This window comes from Ursus americanus, chromosome 7 (assembly GCF_024610735.1).
Source record: "Ursus americanus isolate L20-20 chromosome 7, mUrsAme1.1.p, whole genome shotgun sequence".
In the NCBI taxonomy this organism is placed as follows: domain Eukaryota; kingdom Metazoa; phylum Chordata; class Mammalia; order Carnivora; family Ursidae; genus Ursus; species Ursus americanus.
This window is the reverse complement of record NC_142133.1, coordinates 13,530,134-13,546,701: the sequence shown is the minus strand read 5'-3', so window position 1 is coordinate 13,546,701 and position 16,568 is coordinate 13,530,134. Positions and strand designations below refer to the sequence as shown.

Here is a 16,568-nt window from a genome sequence, read left to right as displayed (position 1 = left end):
GTATGCTGTTAGATAAAGAATGTGATGGAAAATTGGTTGATACAGTGCTGGCCTTTAAGTTACTACAAATATTTGTTTTAAAGTTTTCTTATATTTCTCCAGAACTTCAAGTGATACTGTGTTTCTTTATATTTTTTCTTCTACTCTCTAGCAATGAACTTTGTGAGCCAGGAACAAGGTGAAATGACGATGCTATATGATCTCTTCTTCGCCTTCCTACAAACAGGAAATTACAAAGAGGCCAAGAAGATCATTGAGGTATGATTTTTTTAACTAAGTACTCTAATCGTACAGCTATTTACACTCTTAATTGGAATATGTTTAAAAATTTCAACCTTTAATTACAGTTGTTCTGATTCATGTTAATATAATTCTATCCCAATAATGGGGGTGGGGGGGGTAACTCGGCCAGCTTCTTTATTGTATATAATTACAGTTCAGAAAAGGCAGCCTGGTTGTATATTGAATTTGTTTCCTCACTTTGTTAAATTCACTGTTCTGTATCAAAATGATATTTGCATATTAAATCTTGGATTGTGGAACAATTAAATTAAACTGGCATTCCTGGGTGTAAAGTTGCTAATCCTCTTTGCCAAGGAATTCTTTGTTCTTAAAAGCAGTGGAATTTAATTTGCTGCAGACCATGCTCAGATTTATTTGTAATGCTTGTCTACAAGTTAATCAGCCAAACAAGTGCTGTCTGCAACTGTTTGGCATTTAATTTAAAATTTCTTCTTCTTCTTCTTCTTTTTTTTTTTTTAACTATGGTAAGCAGCTTATGGGAAATGGCAGGTGACAAACCTGGTCTGTTTAGGATTAGTGTATTTTATCTAGGCTTGATTGAAATTTTACTTACTGAAATTGATAAGTCAAAGGGCAACTATAAAATCTGTCCAAATTATGATTAACTTCACTATTAAGCAATTCTATTTCCTCTAAATAAAACATTCCACAGAGGATAGACCCCATTACCTTAAGAAAAATTATTTAATGTGAAATAAATAAAATATATATCAGTAATCCTGTTTCTGTCAGATCATACTTTGCATTACTCCATGTCTTTTTCCAAAAGTTCCCGTGGTGGATGGGACACAAAGGTGGTATTTGGCCTCCTTATTGGTATATTGATGACTGCTTATCATGAGGTTGAAAACGTAGGCATACAACCCAGAAAATTATTAGTTTCTCATGAAGTTTTTCAAAGAAGAGAAAAGTATGAGAAGGGAAGACTGTGAAATTGATTCAGAATGTTCTTCTCGGTCTGTCTTACAACTCAGTCTGTCCTCCTGTAAGAGGGAAGTGGGACATGCTGTCTTGGACTGGTGCCCCTGTAGCTTAAGCAGTTCATTTGTATTTTCTAGAAAATAGTATAAATTCTTTCAAAAAGTGCCTGGTGTATCTGAAAATATGGGAAGCTGTCTGCCTTTTGAGTTCTGCTGCTCTGGATGCCTGGTATCAGTATTAGCAGGGCGCTGATCAGAGGTGAAAGGAAGCTCAGGTATTCAGATAATAGTGACGAGAGGCTCTATAGTAGGAAATCATGCGTTTCTCTTCATGTAGTAATCAAGACCTAATTGGAAGAGCCAAAGGCGTAAGAGTGAGTTCTCCTTTTGCCATCTACTCGCTAGCGTGGTAACGGACAGTTACTAAACCTTTTTAAGCTTCCTCCTCTATAAAAGCAATATAGTATCTTTCTTTAAGATTCAATCACATAATGTATGTAAAGCAGCTTGCATGTTTCTGGATTATGGTAGTAATCAATAATATTAATTCTCTTTGCCGCTTGAAAGTAGGGATTGTGTTATCTTCTTTACCCCACATAATTCACAGTATGATGCTTAGCATAAAGGTACATGTTGTCACATGAATAGGCAAGAGAAAACTGCCTCTTAATTACTTTAAAGCTTTGCCAAATGCAACATCATTGAGTGTAATCATTTAGGGATGCTGTCTACTGATGACAGAATTTTCATAGCGGATGTGTACAAAATTGCTTAAAGGATAAAGAATGGCTTTATAGAACCCCTGCAGTATTCTAGGGTAGGACAGCAGGTGTGTGATACATGGGAATATACTGAAGCATATTTCTAGTTTCCTTTTTTTTTAGTGGTTAGTTGGGTATGAATTAAAGTGGGAACTTGCTTTTTTCACTATTAAAATTCAAGGCCTGGAATTCTCTTATAGTTTTCTAAGGATTATTGAAAATATAACAAGTAATAAGATATAATAAACTATGACTGTATCAGCATGTGAAAGAATATTGTAAATACTGAGCAACATTTTTTTTTTTTTATCATTCCCAAAAATGCAATAGTGTCTTATCAATGGGTAGATTTGCTGGGGTTGAGTTTCCAAAGCAAAATACACAGTGAAGCTTCTTTGTATTCAAGCACTGTGGGAGATAAGATAAGCCAGTCATAAAAATGTTCATATTAAATGAAGAAAGGAGAGGTAGGATTCAGTGTATAATAGGACTCGTATTGTTTTTTTAAATGAGCTGGTGTACATATATCATGTATATAATACATTGTAATATTGTCTTACATTTTATTTCTATACATGGATTATTGCAGGAAAGTGGACTTATAGCTGCTATTCTACTTTATGCTTTTCTGTATTTCCTGAGTTTTCTATAATGAGCATATAAATACTTGTACTCAGAAAAAGTGTGTTCTTCCAAAAGAAAGAGAATAAGAAAGTGAGTCAGACAAAGATTTACTAAAAGTGAATCAGACCAAGAGCTAATATGAAGCTCCTTGAATGTGAGATTAATGTGTGAGAATAATTACTATATGAGACTGAGAAGTATTATCTGCTACAAGAAAAGTATGAATACTTCTGAGAGTTCAAGGATCTAACGTATTCCCAGTGAAGGAAATTAGGCAAGACTTTCTGGAGGAAATGGAGCATGAGGTGGGGGTCGATGCATATGGTATTCTTTAACATTAGAGAGTTTGATGGGGCTGGGAAGGCTATTACAGGTATTAGAGGTCAAGCAAAGAAGTAGAAAGGGGAAATCTCTAAATAGTTCTTTTTCTCCAGCTTTATTGAAATAGAATTGACATGTGACATTGTGTCAGCTTAAGGTGTACAGCATAGCGTGTTAATTTGATTACTTACATTTTACAAAGTGATTACTTCAGTAGCATTAGTTAACACCTCTGTCACCTCATATACTTACTATTTCTTTTTTGTGATGAGAACATTTAAGATTTACTGTTTTAGTGGGGCGCGTGGGTGGCTCAGTTGGTTGAATATCCAACTCTTGATTTTAGTTCAGGTTTTGATCTCAGGGTCAAGAGTTTAAGTCCTGCATTGGGCTCCATGTTTAAAAAAAATATAGATAGATATAGGTGTATGTACATAAGTGCATATAGATACATAGATTTATTCTCTTAACTTTCAAGTATATAATACAGTATTGTTTCTCTTTTTTATTAAAAACTTCTTTTTTAAAATTTTATTTATTTAAGTAATCTCTACACCCAGTGTGGGGCTCAAACTCAAGACCTGACATCAAGAGTCATACACTCCTCTGATTGAGCCAGCCATGCGCCCGTATAGTATAGTATTGTTAACTATAGTCACCATGCTGAATGTTAGGCCCCCAGAACCTATTCATCTTACAAGGGAAGTTTGTACCCTTTGGCCAGTATCTCCCCATTTCCCCTGAGCCCCTGGCAAATACCATTCTAAAGGTTTGGTGGTTTTAGATTTGACATATAAGTGAGATCATACTGTATCTGTCTTTCTCTGCCTGACATATTTCACTTAGCATAATACCCTCAAGGTCCATCCTATTTGATCAATTTCCCCTGCCTCCCTTCTTCTCTTCTTTTCTCCTTTCCTCTTTCCTTCCCTGTCTCTTTCTTCCCTCACTCCCTTCTTTATATCAGTAATAAATAATTTTTTTAAAGATTTTATTTATTTATATCAGACAGAATGAGAGCGAGAGAGAGCATGAGCGGGTAGGAGGGGCAGAGGGAGAAGCCAGCTCCCCATTGAGCAGGGAGCCCAACATGGGGCTCGATCCCAGGACCCTGGGATCTTGACCCAAGCTGAAGGCAGACGCTTAAACAACTGAGCCATCCAGGCGCCCTGATAATAAATAATTATTGATGACATCTTATGGTCTGGTCCTAGAGAAAGACCTTTAAAAAATTAATCTATATAATGCAGTAACTGCTGTAGAAAAGACCTATTGCAGACTCCATCTTTCTGAGGAAGTCATGTTTGGGATGAGAACTAAAGGATAAATTGGGGGCCAGCCAAATGGAGTGGAGGTAAAAGCATTTCAGGTAGATGGAACTTCCTGTGCAAAGGCCCTGAGGCAGGAAAGTGCTTCCATCTTTTATCTTTCTTCTGTCTCTCTCTTTTTTTTTTAAGATTTTATTTATTTATTTGAGAGAGATAGCAAGAGAGAGCACAAGCACGGGGAGCGGCAGAGGGAAGGGGAGAAGCAGGCTCCTGGCTGAGCAGGGAGCCCAATGTAGGACTCGATCCCAAAACCCTGGGATCATGACCTGAGCTGAAGGCAGATGTTTAACTGGCTGAGCCACCCAGGCGCCCCATTTTGTTCTGTCTCTTAGGACTCTGTCAGATAACACTGAAAAGTGTCTGGTCCATTATTAAATGCTTAGTAAATGTTACTTTTATTCCCTTCTTTCCATGTGACAGTCTTCCATGTATTGAAGTCAGTCCTTTTGTCTCTCCTGCAGTCTCATCCTCTGCGGGGTAACTATCCCTAAATCTTCTCAGTGTTCTTCTGGCATGTTCTGGGATGAAATTGGGGAAATGTTCACAAATTATTTTTTACAAACTTACATGATAATATGAGGTCAGTATTTTGTGAACTGTGTTCTGTGTTGTACCAGTGCTGATGATCAATGTGACTTTGTTTCCCCTGTGAATACATTGAAATAAAATTTACACATATTCCTTTTTAAAATATGCCAAGTATGAAGACGTACTGTTAATCCCATTACTCATCTAGTCGTTTCTGTGGTTCTTCTGTCCTTTATTTAGCACATATTTCTTTTATATATAACTGAAATAAATCGAGCCATAGCTTCACCCTGCATCACTGTTTGTGCATTCCATGCATATATAATTAAGAACTCTTCTGATCATTATTTTTAATGACCACATCGTTCCATAGTATAAGTGAACTGAAGTTTATTTGCCCATTTTTCTTTTGAGAAAAATTTTTATTAGTAAAAGAAATCACCATAATTCACATCTTAACCTATAGGTATAGGTATATTTGGTTTTCAGATTATTTACTTAGGATCATTTCTTAGAAGTAAGTGAAATGTCATTACCGTTAAGGCCCCTGACACACAAAGACAGACATTTTGTTCTGTCCCTATAGGTGATACCTCTTCTGTGGTTCATCATAGCAGAGATTTGGTCTAAAGCCCAGGCCTCCTGTGGTTTAGTTCCATGTTCCTTCTGCTAGAAATTACAATAAAATACGATGGTATTTTTTCTTTTCTTTTCTTTTCTTTTCTTTTCTTTTCTTTTCTTTTCTTTTCTTTTCTTTCTTTTTAATCAGGGTAATTCTGGCCTCGTAGAATGAATTTGGAAGCTTTCCTTTCTCTTATATTTTTTGAATAGTTTGAGAAGAATAGGTATTCATTCTTCTTTAAATGTTTGGTAGAGTTCACCTGTGAAGCTGTCTGGTCCTGAACTTTTCTTTGTTGGGAGTATTTTGATTACTGATTTAATTTCATTGCTAGTGATTGATCTGTTTGAATTTTCTGTTTCTTCCTGATTCAGTTTTGAAAGGTTGTATGTTTCTAGGAATTTATCTGTTTCTTCTTGGTTGTCCAGTTTGTTGGCATATAATAAGATGGTATTTTCTCACTTAAAAAAGGACTTTATTTTTTCAGTCAAGTATTTTTTAAGGTACTTCAGTCACCTCTCAGGAAGGAAGTGTTGCAAGGATAAATTAACATTGTTTGGGTAGGGGCGCCTGGGTGGCACAGCGGTTAAGCGTCTGCCTTCGGCTCAGGGCGTGATCCCGGCGATCCGGGATCGAGCCCCACGTCAGGCTCCTCTGCTGTGAGCCTGCTTCTTCCTCTCCCACTCCCCCTGCTTGTGTTCCCTCTCTCGCTGGCTGTCTCTATCTCTGTGGAATAAATAAATAAAATCTTTAAAAAAAAAAAAACACATTGTTTGGGTAATTCACTTTGTGTTTTAAGACTGGACATTAAGTCCAGCAAGGGATGATACATACAAGTATGAAGAGTTAAATTATGGTATGAAATGTTAAATAACTACACTGAAGGTTTCTATAAAGAAGTATTTATGTTTATTCTTAGCCCTTTGAGCAGTTCAGTAATCACGTACTTAGTGCCCATCTTGTGCCAGGGCCTGCTAAGTTTTCCAAGTACCAACACAAAGATCTTTGAGTAAGAGTCTGCTTTAAATGTTCTTAGCATTTCTCATTTCAGCCTTTTCCTCAGAGGTGCAAACTTAGATTACAAGCTAACCAGTATAACTAATACTAGTTACACTTTTATACTTCTAAATGATTTTCATGCACATCTTCATATGAGGCTCACAAAACAACTCAGAAGTAATTAGGGCAGGAAACTTTAGTTCAGAGTGTCAGTATAGAGCTTGTGTAGTTAGTGGTAGTCATGGAATTTGAAATCGGGTCCTGATTTCACATTTTTCTCTTGGTTCTCCTGTACCATTTCTACGTCTGTGATCTCGCTCTCTTTTTAAAATTGAGATAAGATAGAGGTGTCTGGCTGGCTCAATCACTTAAACGTCTGCTTTTGGCTCAGGTCGTGGTCCTGGGGTCCTGGGATCGAGCCCTGCATCGGGCTCTCTGCTCAGTGGGGAGTCTGCTAACCTCTGCCCCTCCAACCATATGTGCATGTGCACGCTCTCTCGCTCTCTCTCTCTCTCTCAAATAAATAAAATCTTTAAAAAAATTGAGATAAGATATAGCATCGTGTAAGTTTAAGGTATGCGATGTTTTGATTTGATGCATTTATATATTGCAATATGATCTCCATGATTTGACCCCTCCATATCTGACCCACCAAAAGAACTTACCCTTTCTCCAGAATTATTCTTTCTTGATTTTTCCCCCTCTTTTTATCTGCTGTTACCTTTCCATCACATGGTAGCCAGAGTGTATTTACTGTCTTCTCAGGAGCAAAACCTTTTTTATGGTTTTGTGTTTAGGACCAAAAGTTTGGATTACAGTGATCTCCCAGTCTTTGTGGCTTTTCCCTTTGTTCTTACGTGGTCACATGCAAAGTTTTATCCTAATTTGCCTTCCTTAATAAGCCAGAATGGATCTTATATATACAGAATGATTTTTAGAGCTATTTTTCCCCTGACCTCCCAAATTTCAAGAGATGTCAGTTCTCATGCCAATTCATACCCCCCACCCATGAGTTAGTTTACTTAGTATCTCCTATAACATGTGGTTAAGTGGATCATGTTTGCCCAGTCATATTTTCCTCCTTACTCTAGACATGGTCTTTAAGTCTATCTCTGAAGATTTTTTTAAAAAATTTATTTTTCTTTATTTGAGAGAAAGAGAGCGTGTGCGCGTGGGGGGAGAGGCAGAGGGAGAGAGAGACTCTCGCGTGAACTCCATGCTGATTTGCGCCTTACCTGGGGCTCCATCTCACGACCCTGAGATCACAACCTGAACTGAAACCAGGAGTTGGATGCTTAACTGACTGTGCCACCCAGGTGCCCCTATCTCTGAAGATTTTAGAGAAAAGGACAAATATTGAAAGATTTAGTAACTTCCATGATACCCTTTTTCTTCCTTTGCTATTCTAGCTATGAAGATAAATAGTTGGGTTCTTGTTTTTGCTTGTCCTCTCCCTCTCATGCATTTGATTTTTTTCCTGCTATGTTGAGTAGAGGTTATGAGGCTTAGATAGTTGCTCATTTGTTTTCCGTTTCACGTTTCTAGCACTAATGGCAGGAAAAAATCAAGACAGGTAAAAACTTCTATTTGAGTCAAACTTAAGATGTTTTCCTAGAGGGGCACCTGGGTGGCTCAGTCGTTGGGCGTCTGCCTTCTGCTCAGGTCATGATCCCAGCGTTCTGGGATCGAGCCCCACATCGGCCTCCCTGCTCAGCGGGAAGCCTGCTTCTCCCTCTCCCACTCCCCCTGCTTGTGTTCCCTCTCTCGCTGCCTCTCTCTCGAATAAATAAAAAATAAATAAATAAATAAAAAAGATGGTTTTCCTTGAGATAGTGTTTGAAGTAGAAGAATCTTCATTTCTTTCCACTTTGAAGATAATAATTACTTGATAGGTCTTTTTACTAGTATATATAGAAGCCTATTATGGTAACAGCAAATTTACATCAGAGTAATGTAACAAAATTAAATGAAAATGATTTTTTATTTTGCATTACTATTACTCTTACACAAGTGAACGTAGTACTAAATTGGAACTTCACAAAGAATGTTTTGAAGCACAGTAACCTCGGTGGAAACAAACATGCCAGGTTTTTAATTACAATAATTATTTTATTTTCACTGACCATTAATTAGATTGTATGTAGCAAAAACAGAAAAAATTAGGTAAGTTCATTGTTTTAATTAAGCATTGACTGGTTTTTGATAAGTTATACAGCATCCCAATTAGAATTCTATGCTCCATATTTTTATTACATTTTCTATTTTTGCTTTCAACTTGTAGTGTTTAAAATTCAATAAGATGTTAAGAGATAAGCCAGAAATGTAGACTATTACAGAAGCCTAGGAGATTTAGTTAATCTGACCTAGATGTTCTTTTGATGATTGAGATTTAGAATGTGAAAACAGTTCTCAATTTCAAAATGAAACATAGGAATATCTGCCGTATAAGTCAGCTGTCCTGCCAGTGACAGGCAGATTAATCAGCCACAGAAAGGAAGCATTTACCATAAAAGTTGTGCTATTTAGGTCATTGGCATTTGGATAAGCAGTAAGTTGAAGTTATAAGTATGTAGTCCTTGCATTTTGCCTTCTTCTAAAGAGGACTTCCCAGTATTTTTGCAAGGGCTTTTTGTATACATTTGATTTCATTTAGTTTCATTTTTATTGGTTTCATTTTCAGTGTAATTCATGTGAAATCAAAGAGATAATGTGAGAAAATCCTTGAGTACAAATTGCATGCAAATGTAAACATTAATGGTATTTGAGAATATATTTCAGCACTTGATCTATTCAGCATTTATTTCTTGTATCCCACAATGCTCACACTTGCACAGTCAGAATAACACTTCTACAACCTCTGCTGTACCAGTTTTTCTGTCACTCTACCAAAGCTCTGAGATGTTAGTGTCTGCTTCAGTTCTTAATTTAACATCGTACAATATTATTTTAAGGAATAAAAAATCATGAGGACTTCTAAATAAAAGATCAGATTTGAGGGATCCCTGGTTTAGTCAACAGAGCTGCGTGGAGAAATCAGTGGAGGCGCCTCTTCTAGACTGGAACAGCCAGGGCTAATGAGTGTGTCGTTTTCTTATCATAATGATGTGATTGAAATGTAGTATTTAATGGGGAAACCCTCTTACACATGATGAAAATACTATGGTTAGAGTGACGAATCCTTGGAATTATGTGTGAATTAGTTTGCCTTTTATTCCAGTATCCAAAATTATAAAATAAGTGCTTTGAAGCCAGAGTTCTTGACTAAACCCTAGTAATTTCTGATTGAGGATCTAACATATCTCAGTAATTGAAATAAACTAAGACTATGGACTAATTTTAAGTACTTAGCTTGTTTTAAGTACCTCGCTCTTTACACATTTAGTTTTAGATAGTAGGCAAGCATTTGTGGTAGTCAGAATACTTTTATCACTAAATTTTACAAAGCATGTTTCTTTTAAAAGTAAAAGCCATTGGTTTATTGTTCTGTTGATGGTTAATAAGTTTGTGTAACATTAATAATTTTGGCTTCCTGAATCCATTGGGATCTCTGAAGCGTGTGTGTGTTTAATTTGACGTCTTTTGGAGTTGATTTAGTTCACCAAGTCAAGGTTTCTTTCTGAACTAAAAAAAGTTTAACCATTTTAATATTTAAAGATTTATGGAATGAAAATTGACCTGCAAAGCAACATTTTGACATAACCCAAATCTTCTAGATACTGGTTAAATATAGTTTACTCTTTATGCTCTGTTTTAATCCTAAAAGTCTTTGGTAACTGTGGTATTAAGTTAAAGGTTTCTTTTCTTATAGTATTTGTTTAGGAAGGAGGCAGCAAATTCATTAGAAGTGAAATTGTTTTCTTTGAGGGAAAATGAACATGTAGCTAAGCCTTACCCCTATGTGTTCTATGATGATTTTATTTTACAGACTCCAGGCATTAGAGCTCGATCTGCAAGACTTCAGTGGTTTTGTGATAGATGTATTTCAAGTAATCAGGTTTGTGTTTAATTTCTGGTTCTGAGCACCTAAAATTGTGAGTAACAAGCAGGTGTCCTTCCTGCATGTCATATGAGCATTTGGGGATTTCAGGACATACAGCATTATTAATGCAAGCAGCAGCATCTTGGTTGTTTTCCAAATAAGCAGTAGCTTAATTCTTATTCCTGAGTTGCAGTAGAATCCCTAAAAAATTTTAATTCGGGCCCTGAAGATTTTAGCTTGCTTTATCCTAGTTGTTGGCTTGAGCAGGCTCACCTTGTTTCCTTTGCAATTTAAATCTGCTTCAGTCCTTAGTGACCAGAGGAGTCACTTACGGGAGCCCAGTGGAGTTTCTACTTTACGTCTCCTCCAGTGCAGATAGCTGTTCATAGCCTGCCAAGTGAAAGCCACAGGGGAAGAGGAGTGTAACACTTGGGTGGGGGAGTATTCTTATTAATAAACAGAGGAGACACTCACTGAGTCCTCTACTGCAGATATCTTCGAATTCTTCAGAATGCATCTTCATGGAGGTTCCCTCAACCAGAATATTGTTCATGTTTTGTTCTTGACAACCGAGTCCTTCAGATTTTTAACTTAACAAAAAAATTGTGTTTAATTGTGGTAAACTACATATATAACATAAAATTTACCATTTTAACCATTTTTAAGTGTTCACATCAATGGCATTAAGTACATTCACATTTGTTGTGCTCAGCTCTTTAACTTTTGAATTGAAGTTAATCTGCCCTTCGGGTAAAGCTTGTTTGAAGGATTATTAAACTGAGATTTGTCAGCTATGAAATACATCCTTTACACAGTATAGATCCATCTGTTAATCTTATCTTTAAGGTCGAAGTTCTAGAAAAATTAGTGGAGCTGACACAGAAGCTGTTTGAATGTGATAGAGACCAGCTGTACTACAATCTGCTGAAATTATATAGTAAGTAATCTGACTATTCCTCATGTTTTCATCTTGAGGCATTTATTCTCTTGAAGGCAGGTGCAAGAAAGGACTATCAGGAAGGTCTAGTGATTGTCAAATGTGTGGTTTTCAACAGAGGCTTAAGTAGAGGCCAGATTGTATTTTATCACAGAATGTTATATTGTATCACTAGACACCATGCAATTTTCATAAATTCTGACAATCTTACTCCAGTAATGAGAAGGTGAGAAAAATCTTTATCAGGGCCACAGAATTTAATAGGAGCTTTTGAGGAGAGACTAATTTTTTTCTTTTTATTTAAGTCCTCCAGTAGACTTACCAGTCACTTCTGTAAATCACATAATCACTGACATGTTCATGTGTATAAGATCTTTTCCCAGGGGCGCCTGGGTGGCTCAGTCAGTTAAGCGTCTGCCTTCGGCTGAGGTCATGACCCCGGGGTCCTGGGATCGAGCCCCGCATCGGGCTCCTTGCTCAGTGGGGAGCCTGCTTCTCCCGCTGCCTGCCGCTCCTCCTTGTGATCTCTCTCTCTGTCACTCTGACAAATAAATAAATAAAATGCTAAAAAAAAAAAAGAACAAGGGGGCTAACTACTAAATAATCCCTCAGAACTGTTAAGCTGTTCAACCAACGATTTTGGACATGGCTAGTGATTTTACAAGAATACACACAGTTGTGGGGTTTAATTTATGGCTATATGACCAGTGAGTAACAACCGTTGGCACTGCGTGCACAGTCTCTATGCTTTTGAACTAAGAGATGAAAATTTCTAGTTCAGGGTTTTAATTGTAAAGTCAGTAAGTTTTTATATTTACTTATCAGATGGGGTAATTTCCAAATTATGGTTTGATTATGGTCTCTAAATAATCTTCCCTCTAAAATAAGGAATCCACGTCTGGGATTGAGGTTATGCTACACAAGCCTGGATTGTCCTTGTTCTGTCTGAAAACAATCAAAAACTAGAGAGGTGTGTCAAACGACATAGGAGCCAATGTAAAGGAGTCCCCACTGGTCAAAGATGGAACTTCTGAGCACCTAAAAGAGTTATGATTGCAATAAACTGAAACACAGATATATTTTTTAAAAATTCATGAATTCACAAATTAAAAAGAAAAAGATCAGTGGTCAACTTCAGAGGTTCCAAGGGCACCAGCACTTAAACTTGGTATTAGAGAGAAAAGGCATTGATCTCTCCCTGTGAGTGTATTTCATATTAAGTATAAAATGAAGCCACAAAACATAGAGTATGAAACATGTAGTGTATGAAACAATCAAAATAATAGGTATATATGAAAAAGGATAATAGATAGAAATATAGAAAAAACTGGAAGGATGGCCAGTTGACAAGTTACTTCTGAGGGGTAGGCAAAATGACATGTCCATTTTTGATTCTGTACAGTATCGTATTGCTTAAATCTTTAGTAATTTGGAACATACTCATGTTTTATTTTATAATGATGAAGGGAAGCCACGTAGTGTAAAAGGAAACATCGGTGGCCGTAAGTACTTGAAGAAAATAGCACAAAAATACCTTCTGAGGTAGAACAAATGCCAGAGTTGTAAATACTGGATTTTTAAAAATAGATTTGAAAAAAATTTTAAGGCAAAATTACAAATGTAAATCAGTTTTATTTTCCAATAATATATACACGTAATAAACTATCCGTATATATGAAAAAAGAAACTGAAGTGTTTAGAATACAAGAAAATATTCAGTAAGAAGGTAAAAATATTGTCATCTTAGAAAAATAGTATTTTCTTTATGCAGGCGAAGGGTTGCTTCATTCATGTAGTATTTGTTACACGTCTAGGAACTAAGATTGCAAGATTATCACAATGAAAGGTCAAAGTGTATTAGAAAAGATAGAAATAAAGTTTGAATTGTGACAGATTCTTTTAACAGATCATCTGTGAACATCCTACTGTACAGAGTAAATAGAAAATGAAATACTTTTAGTACAAGTAGTATTTAAAGGTATGAAAAGTTTCACTTTCTATTTCTTATCTAGACAATATGAATGTTGGCTATCATAAACCATTGAGCAGTGTGTATCTTTGTTTTGTGCCTGTTTCTGTGGTATGTTGTAATTCACAACAACATTAAGTGTGTGTGTGTATGTGTGGGGGGAGTACCATTTTAAAACAAAGCAAAATTGCTCTTCAACTAATACCCAAAAATAATTAGGCCAGCCTCTTTCAAGGACTAAAATTACATCGTGAGAAAGAATGAGCTTCAGTCGGTTGAACATCTGCCTTCGGCTCAGGTCATGGTCCCACAGTCCTGGGATCAAGCCCTGCATCAGGCTCCCTGCTTAGCGGTGAGTCTGCTGCTCCGTCTCCCCGCTGCTCATGCTTTCTCGCTCTCAAATAAATAAATAAATAAAATCTTTAAAAAAAAGAAAAAGAAAGAAAAAGAGCTCATAGAAAGTTCCAGTAGGCGAAACAATTTTCTCAGAAATTCATAATCCAGGGGCGCCTGGGTAGCGCAGTCGTTAAGCGTCTGCCTGCAGCTCAGGGCGTGATCCCGGTGTTCTGGGATCCAGCCCCACATCAGTCTCCTCCGCTGGGAGCCTGCTTCTTCCTGTCCCACTCTCCGTGCTTGTGTTCCCTCTCTCGCTGGCTGTTTCTGTCTGTCAAATAAATTAAAAAAAAAAAAATTCACAATCCAAAATAGGGATTTTTCAAGTATAGTAGGACCATAGTTCATATATCATTCCATATCATGTGTTCCTTTCAAATAAGTTGAGTTCGTAGTGCATTATAAATTATTTAACATGTTTAAGTAAGTGGTCCAAGGGCAAAATGAAAAGAGGGGGCCAACAAAGGGGAGCATGTTTGCTCTTCAGAAAGGGGAGGATCAGGGTTATCACAATCGCATTAACTATTTATAGCACTACAAAGGTATGAAGTATACAAACCGGGTTAAAACGTATACTTCATTGTAATGCTTCCTCTGACTTCCAGCCTTAGAGGCCACCCTCACGTTACAGGGTTCTTCAAACTATTGGCTCAAATACAGAGCAAAACACTGGAGGAAGGTGTCCAACAGAGCAGAGGGAGGGGATTAAGGAGAAAAAAAATGGTAATAAACCTCAGAGACTACTTATTCCTAAAGGAAATTTTAAGATGAACTTAGAAGTTGTTTTCTTTTCTTTTTTAAAAAAGCATCAGCAGGGTCGCCTGGGTGGCTCAGTCGTTAAGCGTCTGCCTTTGGCTCAGGGCGTGATCCTGGAGTCCTGGGATCGAGCCCCACATCAGGCTTCTCCACTGGGAGCCTGCTTCTTCCTCTCCCACTCCTCTCTTGCTGGCTGTCTCTCTCTCGCTGTCAAATAAATAAAATCTTAAAAAAAAAAAAAAAAAGCATCAGCAAAAGGTCATCTGCATAGGAAAAAGAGGTTTGTGAGGCTGACCACCTCCGCCTCCCCTGGACTACCGTGGTACCTTGTACATCCTTCCAGTTGTTCTTTCACTTCGTGTTGTTAGTCTTGGTTACAGGCCTAACTGCACAGAGCACTACCTTTTTATCTGCAGTGTCCTCCTCGATACCTAGCATAGTTTGGGATTACGGTCCTCTGTGGGAGCTACTTTAACTGCTGAGACTGATCTGGATACATGCAGAGTTTGGTTTTCTTTTTTTTGAAGTTGGTATAAAATTAGAATTTAAGCATGAAATAGTTCCTCAAAAGGAAGAAAGGGGTGGGGAAGGGAAAGAATTAGCACTTGAATAAATACAGGTTATAACCCACCAATTAAGGACTAAACGCCTAAAACATAAGTTTTCTAATTGTATATATTCAATAACAATCTCAGTTTTGTGCGCCAGAATTTGACCATTCAAGCCAAAGAATTGAATTTTAAGAATTTTAAGTTTTAAGAATTACATAGTGAAGTGTGCACTTCGATGCAGCCAACAACTGAAATGTAAATTTTACAGCAAGTCTTATTTATTTCAACATAGGAGGTAAAGCTTCTAATGATTATAAATACAAATTCAAAAAGACAAAAGAGTTAACTTATTCACTGCTGTCTATGTTTGGTGAAGGAAGATTTCCTATGAGACAGACAAAATAATCTAGATCAAATGTCTGGGAGGGAGGGAGGAAATTAGATAGGTCACTGACTCTTCTAAGAGTTGTTCATCTCCACCCAAATACCTTAAAAGAGACTGCGAAGTTCCCAGATGTATAAACTGGAATTGACATACTAGAACATTGTCTGGTAATAAAGATCAAAAGTTTCAGAACACAAACACAAATCTAGCGTAAGGAAACAACTGAGGGTGTGAACAAAGATTAAGGTACGAAGATGGCTAATGCAGCACTCTTTTATAATGTGTAAAATGGAATTCCAGTCACATGTCTAGCGTGAGGAGATTGGCTGGGTAAATTCTAGTATAGCTATTCAATGTAGTCATTTGTAGGTAAAAAATGTTTATAATATAGATTCGGTCAAAACTGTATTAGAATATAATCACATTTTAAAAAACTGTTTAGTGATGAGTCTGCATTTTTCTGGAGAAAGATTTTTTTTTTTTTTAAGATTTTATTTATTTGACAGAGACAGTGAGAGAGGGAACAAGAGCAGGGGCAGCTGTAGAGGGAGAGGGAGAAGCCGACTCCCTGCTGAGCAGGGAGCCCCATGTAGGGCCCAATCCCAAGATCCCAAGATCATGACCTGAGCTGAAGGCAGAGCTTAACGACTGAGCCACCCAGGCGCCCCTGGAAAAGGATCTTATACACATGAACATGTTAGTGATTATGTGATTTATAGAAGTGACTGGTGAGGTCAATGACTTTTCTTTTTTCAAAATCTACTAGAATGTTTAAAAATAAAGTCGTGATGATTAAGTTTTTGCTACTTGTGAAGATTAGGTTACCACATAAAAGGAACTCAGTTTTTCAATAAGAAGGAGTCTGCCTGTTTCCTTCCAATAAACTTCCCTTGCCCCCAATACTTATTTAGTCTGATGGCATTATTTGTTGTGATAAAGAAATCTATCACACACAATGTCATAGACATTCTTCAAGTCAGCAGAAGAGACAGAATTCTCCCTATTCTACTAAGTGAAAAGGATTTGTTGATTTGACACTTTGGAAGGAAATCATACATTTGCTCACTTTGAATCACTTCAGACCTCCAGCTGTGTATTATACTATATACATGTACGCATCATCTTTCCAAAGGCTCATGGGCATAGTTGCATTGTTACCTATTTCGGATTTTGATTTCAGCAGTGGGCAATAGGC

General features: G+C 37.1%; 1 protein-coding gene across 2 annotated transcripts in view; it reads left to right on the top strand.

The window, feature by feature from the left end:
• The window catches only part of LRPPRC (leucine rich pentatricopeptide repeat containing), a 106,113-nt gene that overhangs the window by 64,069 nt on the left and 25,476 nt on the right, over positions 1-16,568 (top strand). For both annotated transcript variants that reach the window (XM_087863360.1, XM_045771856.2), the window contains exons 25-27: positions 152-258; positions 10,329-10,397; positions 11,229-11,319. In XM_087863360.1, coding sequence (XP_087719486.1) covers positions 152-258; positions 10,329-10,397; positions 11,229-11,319 — 267 coding nt within the window. The remainder of the gene's footprint in view (positions 1-151; positions 259-10,328; positions 10,398-11,228; positions 11,320-16,568) is intronic.